This window comes from Cervus elaphus, chromosome 8, assembly GCF_910594005.1.
Source record: "Cervus elaphus chromosome 8, mCerEla1.1, whole genome shotgun sequence".
Taxonomy (NCBI): domain Eukaryota; kingdom Metazoa; phylum Chordata; class Mammalia; order Artiodactyla; family Cervidae; genus Cervus; species Cervus elaphus.
The window spans coordinates 33,319,951-33,334,232 of record NC_057822.1 but is presented as its reverse complement, the minus strand read 5'-3'; the positions used below and the strand labels follow the sequence as shown (position 1 = coordinate 33,334,232).

General features: G+C 38.5%; 1 protein-coding gene across 12 annotated transcripts in view; it reads right to left on the bottom strand.

Moving 5' to 3' along the window:
- The window catches only part of IKZF2 (IKAROS family zinc finger 2), a 174,415-nt gene extending 160,614 nt beyond the window's left edge, over positions 1-13,801 (bottom strand). The window contains exons 1-4 of one of the 12 annotated variants that reach the window (XM_043910148.1): positions 13,486-13,801; positions 11,494-11,597; positions 9,943-9,991; positions 9,027-9,131 (exon numbers count right to left, since the gene is read on the bottom strand). In XM_043910148.1, coding sequence (XP_043766083.1) covers positions 9,027-9,131; positions 9,943-9,976 — 139 coding nt within the window. In that variant the 5' untranslated portion in view covers positions 9,977-9,991; positions 11,494-11,597; positions 13,486-13,801. Of the gene's footprint in view, positions 1-8,795; positions 8,981-9,026; positions 9,132-9,942; positions 9,992-10,345; positions 10,362-10,513; positions 10,862-11,493; positions 11,743-11,904; positions 11,926-12,767; positions 13,007-13,485 lie in introns of those variants that run through there. The other 11 variants (XM_043910147.1, XM_043910144.1, XM_043910143.1 and 8 more) reach the window with 11 other exon arrangements.
- Between the last annotated feature and the right edge of the window lie 481 nt (positions 13,802-14,282).

Sequence of the window (14,282 nt, the reverse complement as noted above, 5' to 3'; positions counted from 1 at the left end):
TCTGGAGGATTTAGCCAAGGAAGTCAAGAAAAAAAAAGACTCAACAGTATTTTTGCTCAGCCTATATCTAGGGAATCTAAATTTATGTCCATTTAGGGAAGAAGGAACTACACAGAAGACTTCAACCATAATGATCCAAATGGCAATGCTATCCCTACTGAGAGGCTGAACGTATTAGACTCTCTTAGTCTGATGCCATTAAACACTTGAATGATATAACTGACTCCCTGTGTTTGGAATCCTTGCTAACCAAATGACTTCTGTTGCTTTACCCACATAAGTCAGTTCACAAGAAAAAAATGATTTGGTCAAGCCAACTGGAGTGATCAAGATCCTACATTAGTTGGAGGTTTGTTTTATTTTTAATGAAAATACAGACATAAATTGGCATTTCAATTTTAAACATCAACTTTGTAAACTTGTTTAATGTGAGTCAACCATGAGATATGGGATCACTCTATGTGTGCCACTAGTCAAGTTTTGGAACTTACAAGGCTGAGAATCAAATACTAGATTATAAAAAAATTTCTTGAGGAAATGGTCTCCAGTGGGAATTTATTTTAGAAGCTCGCTGTATTTTCGCCTTTGTTTCATTGTGCATCTTCAGATTTATACACTTTTGAAGAATTCTCAGGCATAAAAGGTGACAGGCAGTTCATTTATCTACAATCGATATAAATCATGGTAGGCATATCACATTTATTTGGTTCTAAATGCAAGAGGATCATTAATATCGCAAATAAAATATGAATTCATTTGGACCTTGAAAGGCAACATCCTCCCCTAAAAAACTCCCTAACTTATTTTTGACGCCCGAGCATCAGCAGTGCATTACACAAAAAATACATTAATAAAGGTTTGTTGGATCAACAACTGAAAGACAAAAATGTCTCTATAGCGAGTTCTAAATCTCTACATAAAGGAAATCTCAGATGAAGTTCTTTTCATCATCAACATTCACTTGAATTTTCATGATGTCTTGGGTAATTAAAGCTTACATTTCTAAGATGAAGTTCTATAAAATATATTTTGAGGAAATAGATTAAGATGTATTCTATACCACACTTTTCCCCCTACATTCTTTTATCCCAAGAAGCACAATATCATAAACTTTAAAACAATTCTATACCAAATAATTTTCAAATGACATATTTCATGTTGCATATTTATCACAAAGTTTTCAAAAAGGATCTGCTTAAAATCATGAAATTCTTTAACTAGTAACATAGCAGAACTGGCTAGTACTTTTTAACAAATCTTTCCTCATGTTTTAAACTACATATTTACAGATGAGAAACAGGTTACAGAATAAAGACAAACCATTATGGTAGAGGACTTGGAGTATATGGCATACATTAGCCTTATGATTTTTAAAAACATGTAACCATCAAAGTTATGATATTATATATACCACAAAATTTGAAGTTGAAAGGTTAGCATGTTTTGCTTAAAAATCAGAGTCAGTCACAACAACTAACCCAACTTCTGCATGCGTGCCTGCTCCGTCACTCAGTCGTGTCCACTTTTTGCAACCCCAAGAACTGTAGCCCACCAGGCTCCTTTGTTCATGGAATTTTCCAGGCAAGAATACTGGGGTGGGTTTCCATTTTCCTCCTCCAGAGGATCTTCCCAACCCAGGGGTTAAACCCGTGTTTCCTGCATTGGCAGGTGGATTCTTCACCACTTGGGAAGCCCTTAGTCCAACTTCAGACTCTAGCATAAAAGGACTCCATTAAGCAAAAAGAGTTCATTAAAACCTGTGCTCATGTGTTTCAATATAGAATTTTTATTTTATGGGGGCAGTTGGGAAAATATGGTCAATGATGAAATGTTAAGAATTACTTAGGGAAGAATTTTTTTAAGAAATACTAAACTATTGTTAAAGTAATACAGGAGGAAAAGTAACAAAATCAGAAGCTACATATTAGATTTCACTAATTAGGAAAATTCACACTTAGTCTAATCTATCCTCCGGCCTGATTACTAGCCTCTCCCAAATTCCACAGGTGCTTCAAACACTCTGTATGCAGAATTAAATTAAATCTTACCCTGGAAACCTGCTTCACTATTTCCTATCTTCCCTGATGGAACCTACTCCATCTATCCAATAATCTAGAGATCATCATCATGAAATTTCTCCTCTCTTTAACCCTTCTATCCAAGTCCTGTCCACTTTAAGCTATTATTTCCCAAATCCTTCCCTTCCTTATTATATGCACTACTATAGCTCTCATGACTTTTCATTCTATCACTGCAGAAGTCTGTTAAAGAAGTCCCTGCCTCTGGACTGGTTCCCATCTACAATATTTTTACCGCTATGATAGCTGGTATGATCCATGTCAATAAGAAGACTGAAGTCATCAGCTTTGTTTAAACCTTGTGCTCCCCTGAAAATGAAATCCAAGTTTTCTCTTATATAAGATACTCCATTATCTTGCCCTGATTAATTCTCCAGAGTCATCTCAGGCTTCAGATTCCAAGATTCCAACTTCACACTCCACAGACACCAATCTGCTTTATTTCCCAGAACATAATCATATTATCTCTCAGCTCCCATTGTGGGTTCATTGGTGAACAAGGCTTCTGCTTCTCTCCTAAATCCTATTCATTTAGTAAGTCTCAGCTTAAAGAAACTCTCCCTCCAAGAAGTCTTCCCAAACCAGTACCATTCCTTGCTCTGCATAATAATAAGAACACTGAGCTTATCACAGAATACTGCCTTGTTTAGATGTCTCTTTAAATTAGAGGATGAGCAACAGGAGGACTAGAACAGTGTACCATTCACCTCTGAATCTCCCCTACAATGCCTGACACATAAAAGACTGCCTACAATATTTGCTGAATTAATCAGCTAGAACAATATAGCAACGTGTCAAATGCCTATAAGTGATAATTATATTTTAAGTTGACCTCAAATTTAAAACACTTAAGCTATTACCCACAAAATGCACAATTAATCAACAATCAGGCCTACAGCTTGATCAGGTATCATCAAATGAGAATTTATGGTTCTGCCACAAGCAACAAATGAGGTGAAATTTTAGATACAGATTTTCAAAGAAAAAAACTGATTCTAGATATGGCTGCTGCTGCTGCTGCTGCTGCTAAGTCGCTTCAGTCATGTCCAACTCTGTGCGACCCCATAGAAGGCAACCCACCAGGCTCCCCCGTCCCTGAGATTCTCCCGGCAAGAACACTGGAGTGGGTTGCCAGTTCCTTCTCCAATGCATGAAAGTGAAGTCGCTCAGTCGTGTCCGACTCCTAGCGACCCCATGGACTCAGCCTACCAGGCTCTTCCATCCATGTGATTTTCCAGGCAAGAGTACTAGAGTGCAGTGCATTGCCTTCTCCCTAGAGATGGCTAGGTTACTCTATTAAGAGGAATTTTTCTATTCTTAATAACTGGTGTATTTACAGTACCAATGCTGAGCAATGATTTTCTTGACATGTAATCAAAAACATAAAACTATGCTCAGGAACACTGAAGCCCAATAAAAAAAAATTCTGCCATACAGACGAACTCTACTTCTTTCTAAACCAAATCTTCACAGATCCTTTAAATAACAGAGCGTTTTTTTTCCTGCCAGTTTTACCCTAAACTATTTGAAATGCCTATTTCCGTTCCATGGACCTCTGTAGTAAAATGGAAACAGCAAAAGACCTGAATTTCAAACAAACATGGATTTGAAAAAAAGCTTTCTTATGAATCATGGACTGGTTCAAAGGTAATGTGCCTGCTCTGAGGGTTAGAGCAGTGATTATTTATTAGATGTTAGCATGTGCCAGGAAGTGTGCTAAGTATTTTGTATATATTGCCTCATTTAAACCTCACAACAGTCCAATGAGGTAAGGACTGCTTACATGCTATAGATAGGGAAACGGGAGCTCAGAGATGTGAAGTAAGATGACTGAGATCACAGAGCAGATCAGTGGCAAAGCAAGAATTCTAACAAGGCCGTGTATAACTCCAAAGCCCATATTTTTAACCACCTGCAATCTACTACTTCTAAGCCCCAGTTCTCGGTATTATAAAGCGGAGTGTCCTCACAGAGCTGTTGTGGAGACTAAGTGAAATAAGAGGGATGCACGTAGCATAGCACTCGGCATCCTATGTACACTCAATAAATTATACTCTCCTTCTCTTTCTCACTCCACTGCGATTAAGCATTTAAAATAAAGAAAAATAGTTCCTAAATACTCTTCACCTATTTCAACAGAGATTCCTGAGCCCGATTAATTCATAAAAGGAAACTCCTACCAGATCACTAAGTATAAAATACACTTATATCTGTTCACATAAACAGATATAAAGGAAACAGGCAAAGAAAAACAACACGGTCTACCTCATTTTAGGACTGTCACACGGCTACTGATCTTTTAGAATATTATAAAATCAAAATATATTGATATTCAAAGTGAGGAGAGAAGAGCATGGGACCCAGAGATCTGAATTCCTGAAAGCGTGAAGGAAGAGTCCCAAAAGAACCTGACCAATCGTGTTACACTGTTTTCAGTGTGTTTTCATTGGATAAGACAAATTTAGACAAAGAGAGAGGCAATAAAAACAACACTTCTACAGTGAACTATTTTGTTTCTCCAAGACAGACATTTATTCTTATTTCAAAGCAGACTTAAAAGATGAGGCAGAATGAAGAGCAAAGAAAAAAAAAAAAATACAGCAATTTTGCTGTTAATTCCCTGCTCATACATACTTCCTTTAGTTCTTTTTTTTTTTTTTTCTCTCTTGGTACATGGCCATGACACCGCTGATAGCTATAAAGAAATCAAATCAAACTTTTAAAAAAAATTTCCTAACAAGTAAAAACTAAATGTAAGGTATGTTGCATATATATACAAAACTAAGTACTACAATTGAAAAACAGAATGAGCTTTTACATCAAGTCCATCTGGTGTTATATTAGGGTGTGTCCTGTGGAAATCCAACCAAGGGTGACTGCCAAGCTAAGCTACAGAAGACAACTCAGAAAGCTGGTGAGTCTCAAGATACAAGCCATATTTTTAAAAGTGTATTAGAACATCTGCTTAACAAGATTATCTGTTATCACTCCACCCTCATAATAACCCTATTCTACTCCTGTAATACTGTTTTTGCCACTAAAACCTGGGTCAGTTCTGGACATGGTGGGACCCTGAGATAATGACATTTTACAGATATCAGTGATCTAACTAACCCACAAGGTAGTATCAGTGTCCCCATCCTGACAACTTCATCCTTTTCCTAAGGAACCTTAGAAGACAACTGGTTTCTTCAAGCCTCCATTTCCACACAGGAAAAATAGACACCATAATATACTTACACTTCACAAGGTTCTAAAAATGGAAACCAGCTAAGAGAAAAAAAAAAAAAAATGAATGTGAAGCACTCCGAAAAGAATAAACTAGATTCACTGACCTGATTATTGGTCAAAGTCTTGTAAAACTAGAATTACTACTTCTTCCAATTCCACACATGCCACCTGGCCATCAAACTGACTGATAAATGGTATTGACTGCAAAGTGGATCCATGTAAAGGTTTTAAAGTAATAGGAAAAAAATTTGTGTCACAACGCACTTTCACACCATTAGCTATCTCCAAAGAAAATTTATTTACTGGCATTATAAAAGTAGACGATGATAAGTAAAATAGGATTAATTACAATTTCTTGAACCTTGAAACCCTTTCAAAATACTCAGCAGCAGTTACAGAATAATCTGAAACCAATACAGAAACAAGTATACAAGAATTGGAAATGAGCTAACCCAGAGACAGAAGGAATCACAAAATAAAGTCTCATCCGATGGGCTGAAATATAATATGGATTATTTTTATATTGTTCTGTCTGAGTTGTCTGTCTCAGATTCTTAACTTCCAGATTCTATTTTTAAAATCACTTAACACTGTGTGTTTCCAGTAGCCATCAAGGCAGAGACTGTCATCCCTGACACAGGAGATTGTCAGCAGACTCAATATGTACACTAATGATCTCAGGCAACAATGCCCATCTTCTTATCAAAGAGATCCTCATTCTAGAAGAAAAAGTCCAAATTTCTCTAAGAAAATTCACTCGAAAACATAGGAAGTAGTCATTACAAAATGTTAAGTTCACGAATACCTCTCACATCTTTTTAAGGTTATCTTACATGCTGAATTTTAAAACCAAAGACTGTCAGGCATTGTACATTTTTAGTTCTCTCCCAAGTCACCGATGCGCTCTTCTAGCACTGTCAAATCATGATAGCTGCTGTCATTATTTTTTATACAATAGCTGGCAGCAAGTTGCACAGGTACCCTTCATCTTAGAATAGTCGTCAAATAACCCAAACAAACAACTATGACCTCAGAATACAACCGACCACTTTCCTACAGTGAAAATAAGTGGGTTCTCACATGGCAGTGTTACTTTACTGCTAGGACGTTAGTTATCTCATAAAAATCAAAGATTCTATTTCTCTTATTTTTTTTAAACTGTTTTAAAATAACTTTTCACCTCTTACACATATACTCCTGTCCCCTCCTTACTGCTACGGAGCCTATCTCATTCTATCTATAAAGGTTTTCACATTTACTTTCGGCTCTAATACTTTCAATCAACATTGCAATTCTGTTTCTGGAAGTCACAGCCCTGTAGGAAGACTATTTGAAGATATTAAAGAAATGCAGAAAATAAATAAGATCTTTTCACAGAATAAAGTCAGCAATGCATATAAAGAGATTTAGGTAAACAAGTGATCTCGGCCACAAGTGATTTGCCAAGTCGCAAATGTACAAATCATTATTCCAAGTAACAGAAAAACATCTGAGTGACCAACTATAGGTTTCTTATTCTAATTAACAGACAAGAGTCCCTCTCTAGTGCTATTTGCTTTGGCAATCTAAAATGCTGATATTCTCCTAGATCTAAAAGAGAGGAAAAATGGGTATCTTCTCCATCTAACACCTAAGTGGGTAACCTAGATACTGTAAATAGAGGCTATGTAAAGGATGCAACAGACAGCTCTGAAGTGAGAGCCAAAATATTTAACCTGCAACTCTTTGGAAAAGAACATGAAAACACATGCAGCTTAGCCAAAAACTCTACTAAGATGGAATTGCCACAGGCTAGTAAGTTTAAAAAAAGAAGAAACAAAAACAAAATCTCTTTACCAAACATAATTTTACTGTTGTTGGGTGAGAAAAACTCAAATGTCAAAAGCACAGTTTTTATTTGTCCAAGTGATCATGCCTACAACTCTGCAATGTTTATTCAAAATAAATAAGTGAACTGCCTTTTAGAAAGGATTACTTCAAAACCAAAATCAAATTCACCAATAAAGGATCTAATTAACCAATTAACAAGCACTTTCCTGCTGATATTCCAGTGGTGGCTCAGAGATAACAAAGTCCAATTACATATTATTACCTACCCCTTATACTCAATGTTTCTAAAGACAATATTAAGCTAAATTTTAAGCTAACAGAAACTGCATATCAATCTATCATTATGCTTTAGGAAATTAAATGAAAATTATCTGAAAAATAAAAATCTATTCTGCCAAGGACCTAGTCACATTAAATGTTAAAATGTCCAAAAATTATACTCCCTATATTGCAACAGTACATAACTTTTATCAAATTAATAGTCAACTAGCAAAAAAATTAATTAATGCTACAAGATCCATTACAAGAGATTAGCACTATAATTAATATACATTCTCTTACTATTAATTTCTCTTCCTATGTGATAAAGGAATTTCAGTGACTGCTTCTAGAATGAAATCTTCCTAGGAAGTGATTCCCAATAATAAAAACAAAGAAAACTTTTAAAAAAGTAAAGCAAGTTCATACAGCTCAGTCAAACTTTCAAGTCAATAGCTAGAGTCACTTAAAAATAACAAACTGCAAAATGTATTTACCAGTACTCTATATACTGTTGCTTATAATTCAGAAGACTTAACTACCTATGAAGCTAGTAACTTTACAATAAACTCAAGTTTTGAAAGCTATAAGAGGGAAGTGGAAAGAAAAATTTGTTCTCTCAGGATAATCAGAATTAACATATTAAGAATATACTCATAATTCATCATATGATTCAGTTTGTTATTAAATCATCTTTAAAAATAAAATGCCTTTCCTTCACATGTCACCCAAATAGAAAGCTTTTAAATTACATTGCATTTAGATGGAAATCAGATGTCCTTTCTATATAAGAATATATCACATATCAGAAGTAAAAGGGAAACACAAGATTTCAAATTAAGTTTAAGTAGGAGTAATAAAGCATTTGCACTTGACAATTTATGAAACATAATTAAGAGAAAACAAACCAAATCCTTAATAAAGTATTTGTCTTCTGTCACTGACAGCATGCAAGTTGTTTTTTTATTACACAAAAACAATGTTTGCTATATCTTGATATAAAGAATGACTCTTTATCAAAAATAGTAGCCAAAACTATTCCAGCAAGTTCAAAACATCCTTCCAAATTTTCTCAGTTCTTTTCTGACAACCTAAAACAAAATGCTTTCACTTTGTCAGAGAAATGTATGTAAATGAGTTCTACAAATTTTCGGTCACATATTACTCCCAATGCTTTGGACAAGAAACTTTCACGTTTTCTTAAAAAAGCAACTAACATTACGATTCTACCACTAATGTATTAGCTTTGTGCCAAGGCAATAGAAGAGAAATTTTTCCTTTTTGTTTTTTACTATGAAGTAACATGTTTCCGTATTTTTTTTAACTCAACAACAAAAAATAAATCGTCATAAACCTGGCAAAACAAAAGAATAACCAGCAAAGCCTAACATTTCTTACCTGATACAGGTAAGCACCAGCTCCCAAATGCCACCTTGGGATAGTTCAGACTAGTAAGGAGGCTCATGCTTTATGATACCAAAATGAGCAGGAATAAATCTGTGTTGTTCTTTCTTTAGCAAAATCTATAGCAGCAGCTACACCACAATGTGAGTGGACCCTACAGACCTAACAAATTCAAGTCTATCACTAGAGAAATAGGAAAAAAAAAATCATAAAATAAAGACTTACTGCTTGTCATGTGACTTGGTGAGGCATGTTGTCCATTGGGTGTGCTTGAGGTGAGGTCAATTGCCATACTGGAGTGCTCCCTTTCAGGTGAAAGCTCATTGTCACCTGTTTTCACAAAATAAAATCTTTTGGTCTCTATTCACGGTCACCTAAAATCTAATTACCAACTTTGTAATCATATATGCAAAAGCATGCAGTCTTGAAATGTTGATGAAATACATTATTCTCTCAAAAAATTATAAGGAAAAGTTATTTAAAAATATATAATAAATGAACGAAATGATGAAAAGCCACAACCAGCACAGAATAAAACATTTACAAAATTTCACTACCACAGTCATCTTAATTGTAAAATAAGGACAAATGGAGTGGTTAATGTCTAAAGTATCTTCTGCTTGAAAAAAATTTTCCTTTAACATCTAACTTAATCATTAAGCACCCGGTATTTTTAATGAGTATTTCCAAAACGTTGGCCAGAGAGTTGGGTGTTTGAGAGTTTGCTAAAAAAAAAAAAAAGAAAGAAAGAAGTCAACTTAAGTGAGCTAATTTTCTTTCATATTGTGTGTCTGAAAAATTAGGTTACAGAGTACTAAATATTTAGTACACGCCATATTTGTAGACATATATGTAACCCAACCTAGTCTAAACTTGAGTGAAAAAAATCAAGTAGGAAAGTTTTGATCTGCTAAACTATTACTGACTTAAATAATATCCTTAATATGGCAAGTATGTATCTATATAGTTCCTTCTTATTTCACTTTCCTGCTATTTTCTCAAACTCATTTACAAGGTGAAACTGTGAACAGATAGTAAGAGTATACAATTCTTGATAAAAATTTCCAATTCAGAAATTAAAATACAGGTAACAAACGTGCTTTTATTTACCAATAACAGATGAATGAAAACGAATACTTACACGTTATATAGCCATCAATAGCCTCTGTTTCCATAGTCAACGTGCAATGCTGCAATACAAAAGATTATACCCTTAACACAAGGATTCCTTTCAGTCTCTGCCATTAAATGCTTAACTTATTTGAAGCTCCAAGCAGTTAGCCCACGTTGCTGCGGCTGCAACCTGTGCCCAAGAAACATACTATGGTGTACTGTATGTGCTCATTTGCAAGTCACTGAACTCTTTCTGCAAATGATCTGATTCCTGCTGGAGATAGGATAGGAAAGATAAGTGTGCTGTGAGATGGGCTGTATCGAGAAAGTAAAGACTCTGTTCATCAGAATTTACTTAGTTTAGAGGGAAAAAAAGAGGAAGGGGATACACCTCAAATGTGCCTGCTTTAACTGGGACTGAAGTATTTTACCATTCACTACTTCCTACAATCAAGCTGCAGTCTGAGGACTTTCTGAGTATACAGATAGCTCTATTCACAATTGTTGCAAGTTGGTTCATCATGTTCTAACAGGGAGGGGGGAGGACAAACAAACAGAGGAAAAACAAAACAAAACAAAAAAACTTCGTGCCCAAGTACCTCTGGAAGATTTCTGCAGCGGTTACCCAACTGCCCGGCTTGTATTGACATTTTAGCCAGCCCCAAGTTCTGTGTGAGCACCTGTTCAATATAACCTTAATTTACTGCCAGACCATGGTTGGCTACTAATGCCGAGCCTGCTTAATACCTTCCAATTTGAAAAAATTCATACACTTCTTGCTGTGAGGAAGGGGATCACTTTTGTAAAGTTTGGGGAATTGTTTTCATGCACCAATGACACAAAAGAAGAACTTACTTCTCAGAAACAAAAATAAATTGTATGAGATGACACCCCCTAGCTTTGATTCCACATAATGAAAAGATCGATAAGCTAACTGTATTCTTTGAAGAAAAAAGTTTAAAGAATTGACATGTCCTGAGATGATTTTTACTTATTTTTTTTTTCCTTTGGCCCTGGTCCTTTTTGCCTTTAGTTTCAAAACTCTCACTGCACCAGCAGCTAAATTATTCACAATGAGCCATTTCTGTATTGATCGCCAAGTATATTTAGCCCTGGCTCCTGGAATTTCTCCATTACTTACTGGAAAACAGGCAGCTTCACTTCTTGTCTCCAAAACCACTTCCCTTCTCCCTCCCCTCCCCTTCTTCACCACCACCCTCCCTACCAACCCCCCCCCCCAAAAAAAACTTTTCTTCTTTATGGAATAATCAGATCAAATTCCCAACTCAGTCACTACACAGCACTTAAATTTCAACCTGCTGTACTGTTACCAAATTCTTTCAAATTATGATTACATAAGGCTTTAAAGAAAGGCATCCATAAAGTTTAAAAGGGGAGCAGTTTCTTCGGATATTTTACAAATGAGTTTATCTCTTTAAAAATGTACACATTTAACACACACAGATTAAGAAAGAAACGTCAGGGAGAAGCGAAAGAAGTCTGCCCCATCAATGAAAAGATTATTAACCCTCAGAGAAGGAAAGAAAGAAAAGGAGAAAGAGAAACGAAATGTACATACAAAAGAAATTGTCCTTTGATTAAAAAAGATTCATCACCATTTCCAGCTCTGTCGGGAGATCTCAGCTTCTTCTAACCCCTCAAAGAGGAGGTGACAATGTCGTGCTGAAGATAAACGGAGAGAGAAAGAAAGAAGTTTTTTGTGTTTCCCCCTTCTCTCTTTCCCTCCCTTGCCCCTTCCAAGCCAAGCCCCCTGCAGAGTTCAAGGCGAGGAGGAAGGGAAAGCACTTTACAGGTGGGTCATTCCGAGCCCAAATCCAGCAAACAGATCGGCTGATAAACAAAACCAAGAAATGAGAGAGAAGGAACACCCCCCTTCTCCTCCACCACCACCTCCTCCTCCTTCACCCCTCCCCCTCGTCCCTTTGGGATGGTCTAGTAGGAAAAGTCACTCAGGAATGGCACCACGTACTTTCAGGAAAGAGGAAAAAAAAAGAGAGAGAGAGAGAGGTCAGTCAGTGCTACAGCAATGCGATTAACAAGAAGAGAAAAAACTTGATCCACCGGTTCCTTAAGAATCGACCAAAAGCTAAGACAAGAAAACTGAAAGAAGGGGGGGGGGGAGGATAGGGGAGGGACAGTCAGGGGGAACCCAGCAAAGAACCTTAGGCCAACTTCACAGGACTGTTTTTCGCCCTTGGCAAAATAATAATAATAAATTAAATCTTAAGTCCATCTCTTTCACCCACACCAGAACCTGTCAAAGTGATTTAACTGCTGCCTTTTTACGTGTCATACCAGCTTGTTGTTGTTGTTGTTTAATTCCAACAGGATTTGGATATTCCCTTATAGCTGGGATAGAAACACAGCTGCAATTTATTCCAGGCTACCCCACCTTTCTTGGAATTCAAGTTAAAACAAAGCAAAACAAGTCCAAATCCACGACAGCTATAGAGATGAGAACTGATTAATCGATTTACATCCCAGAAACAGATTACAAGCAGGGGACGATAAATTAAGGCAGAAGACATCATCTTCAACCCGATTCCCTGAGCGTCCTTTACAGAAATCATTAGCCTAATCATAACCACAATGCATCCCTCCCAGAGAAAAAATATCTATAGTATCTATATCTTATTATTACTGGTTAACAGCAACAAGTCATTTGATCACATCACGGTGCAAAACGAGATGCTATATAATTACACTTAACTTTGAAAAACACTCCCCCCCTCCTTGCAAATCAGATACACATATTTATATATAATCTATGAATCAGAAGACAAATAAAACAAGAGCTGTTCTTCACCACGCAAAAGCCAAGCGGAGATTTACCTCAGCAGTGCATGCAGTAAAATAATCCCATCACCCTTTTGTTTGTGTTTACTGTTAGTGTGTCCTCTCTCTTTCTTTCTTTCCTGTGCCTAACGTGTGTTTGTGCACTGCAGTTGGTGGTGGAAACTAAGGCAGTGGATCTGTAGCTAAGGGTAATCCTGTTTTTACTTCCTCCATCTTCAGCGAGAAGCAGGGTTAGCCCGGGACAGCTGGTCAAACCCCGAGAAACCGATCCGCCGGAGCCAGAGCACATCTCCCCCGCCGGCCGGGCTCGCGCAGACGCCCGCGGGCGGAGGGCGGGCTGGCGGCGGGCGGCGGGGCCCGGGGCGCGGGCGGACGTGCGCGCGCGCGCGTGTGCGGGGCCGGGGCGCTTGTGCCTGGGTGCGTGTGTGTGTGTGTGTGTGTGTATGTGTGTGCGCGCGGGCTGGCGAGGCGCGTGTGCGCGTCTCTGCGCGCTGGGCCGCTCGGCGCGCTCGGCAATCGATTACAGGACAAGTGCTGCCCCGGCGGCTCCGCGACGCGCTCCCTCCCTCGCGCCCACCCGCGCGCCGGGCCGCGTCGCCCCTGGCCGGGCGCCCCCGGACGGCGGGACCCGCCCCCCAGGCCGGGGCGGGGGCTGGTGGGGGACCAGGTAACCCGCTTCCGAGAGTGCCCCGGCAGCCTCCCCCATCCACTCCCGCCTCCCCCCCACCCCGCCCCGAGTCGTAATAAATCTCACGTTTTCTGCCGGCTCGAAAGGAAGAATTGCAGCGACCAGGGGAGGTTCATTTCGGCCTCGTGAAGTTTTCTTTCAAACTGGGATTTGTGGTGAGGCCGGGCGGAGGGCGCGGGACCGCGATCCGGGAGCGCGACGCGGAGCTCCGGGCTCGGCGTCCTGGCCGGAGTCTGGGTGTGCGCGTGGACCCACCCACTCAGCTTCGCAATAAACTCTGCGGTGCGATTTCAGAAACCGGCGCCCGACCGACCCGGACTCGGAGCAGGAGAGAGAGGGTCCTGGGGAATGGATTGAGCAGGAAAAGTCAGGTCTGAGATGCAGCTCAACTATTACTATTTTGAAAGTGCTTTTCAGTGCAAGTTTAAAATTAGAGTGTCTACTTGCTTTTTCTCCCCCGGGCATGTGGCACATCCACCACAGTCAGAGGGTGAGGGTCTAAAAGTTGTTAGGAGTAAAGTGTTGTCTTGTAGTGTCATCAGTTAGCCATAGCGCAGCTTTTGTATTTGGGAAGAACTTATGTGAATCGTCACGAGAAGAAAAAAAAAAGAACGTTCTTTCTACAAACAGTTGCATGTAGCATCTTTCTTGACCACAGTTGCAAAAAGAGGGAATAGAGACTTCTATAATTAAAGGGAAAAGGAAAATGAAAGGAGCTGAAAATACTGAACTGTGTAGTCTGGATGGCTTAAGTTTGAAAACACGTGAAATTTTCAGCACTGCCAAACAGCATTTCTGAGAAACCATATCACAGATTGTGTAGAAAATCAATGCTTAAAGAGTAGGAGCAGGCGGTGTACTCC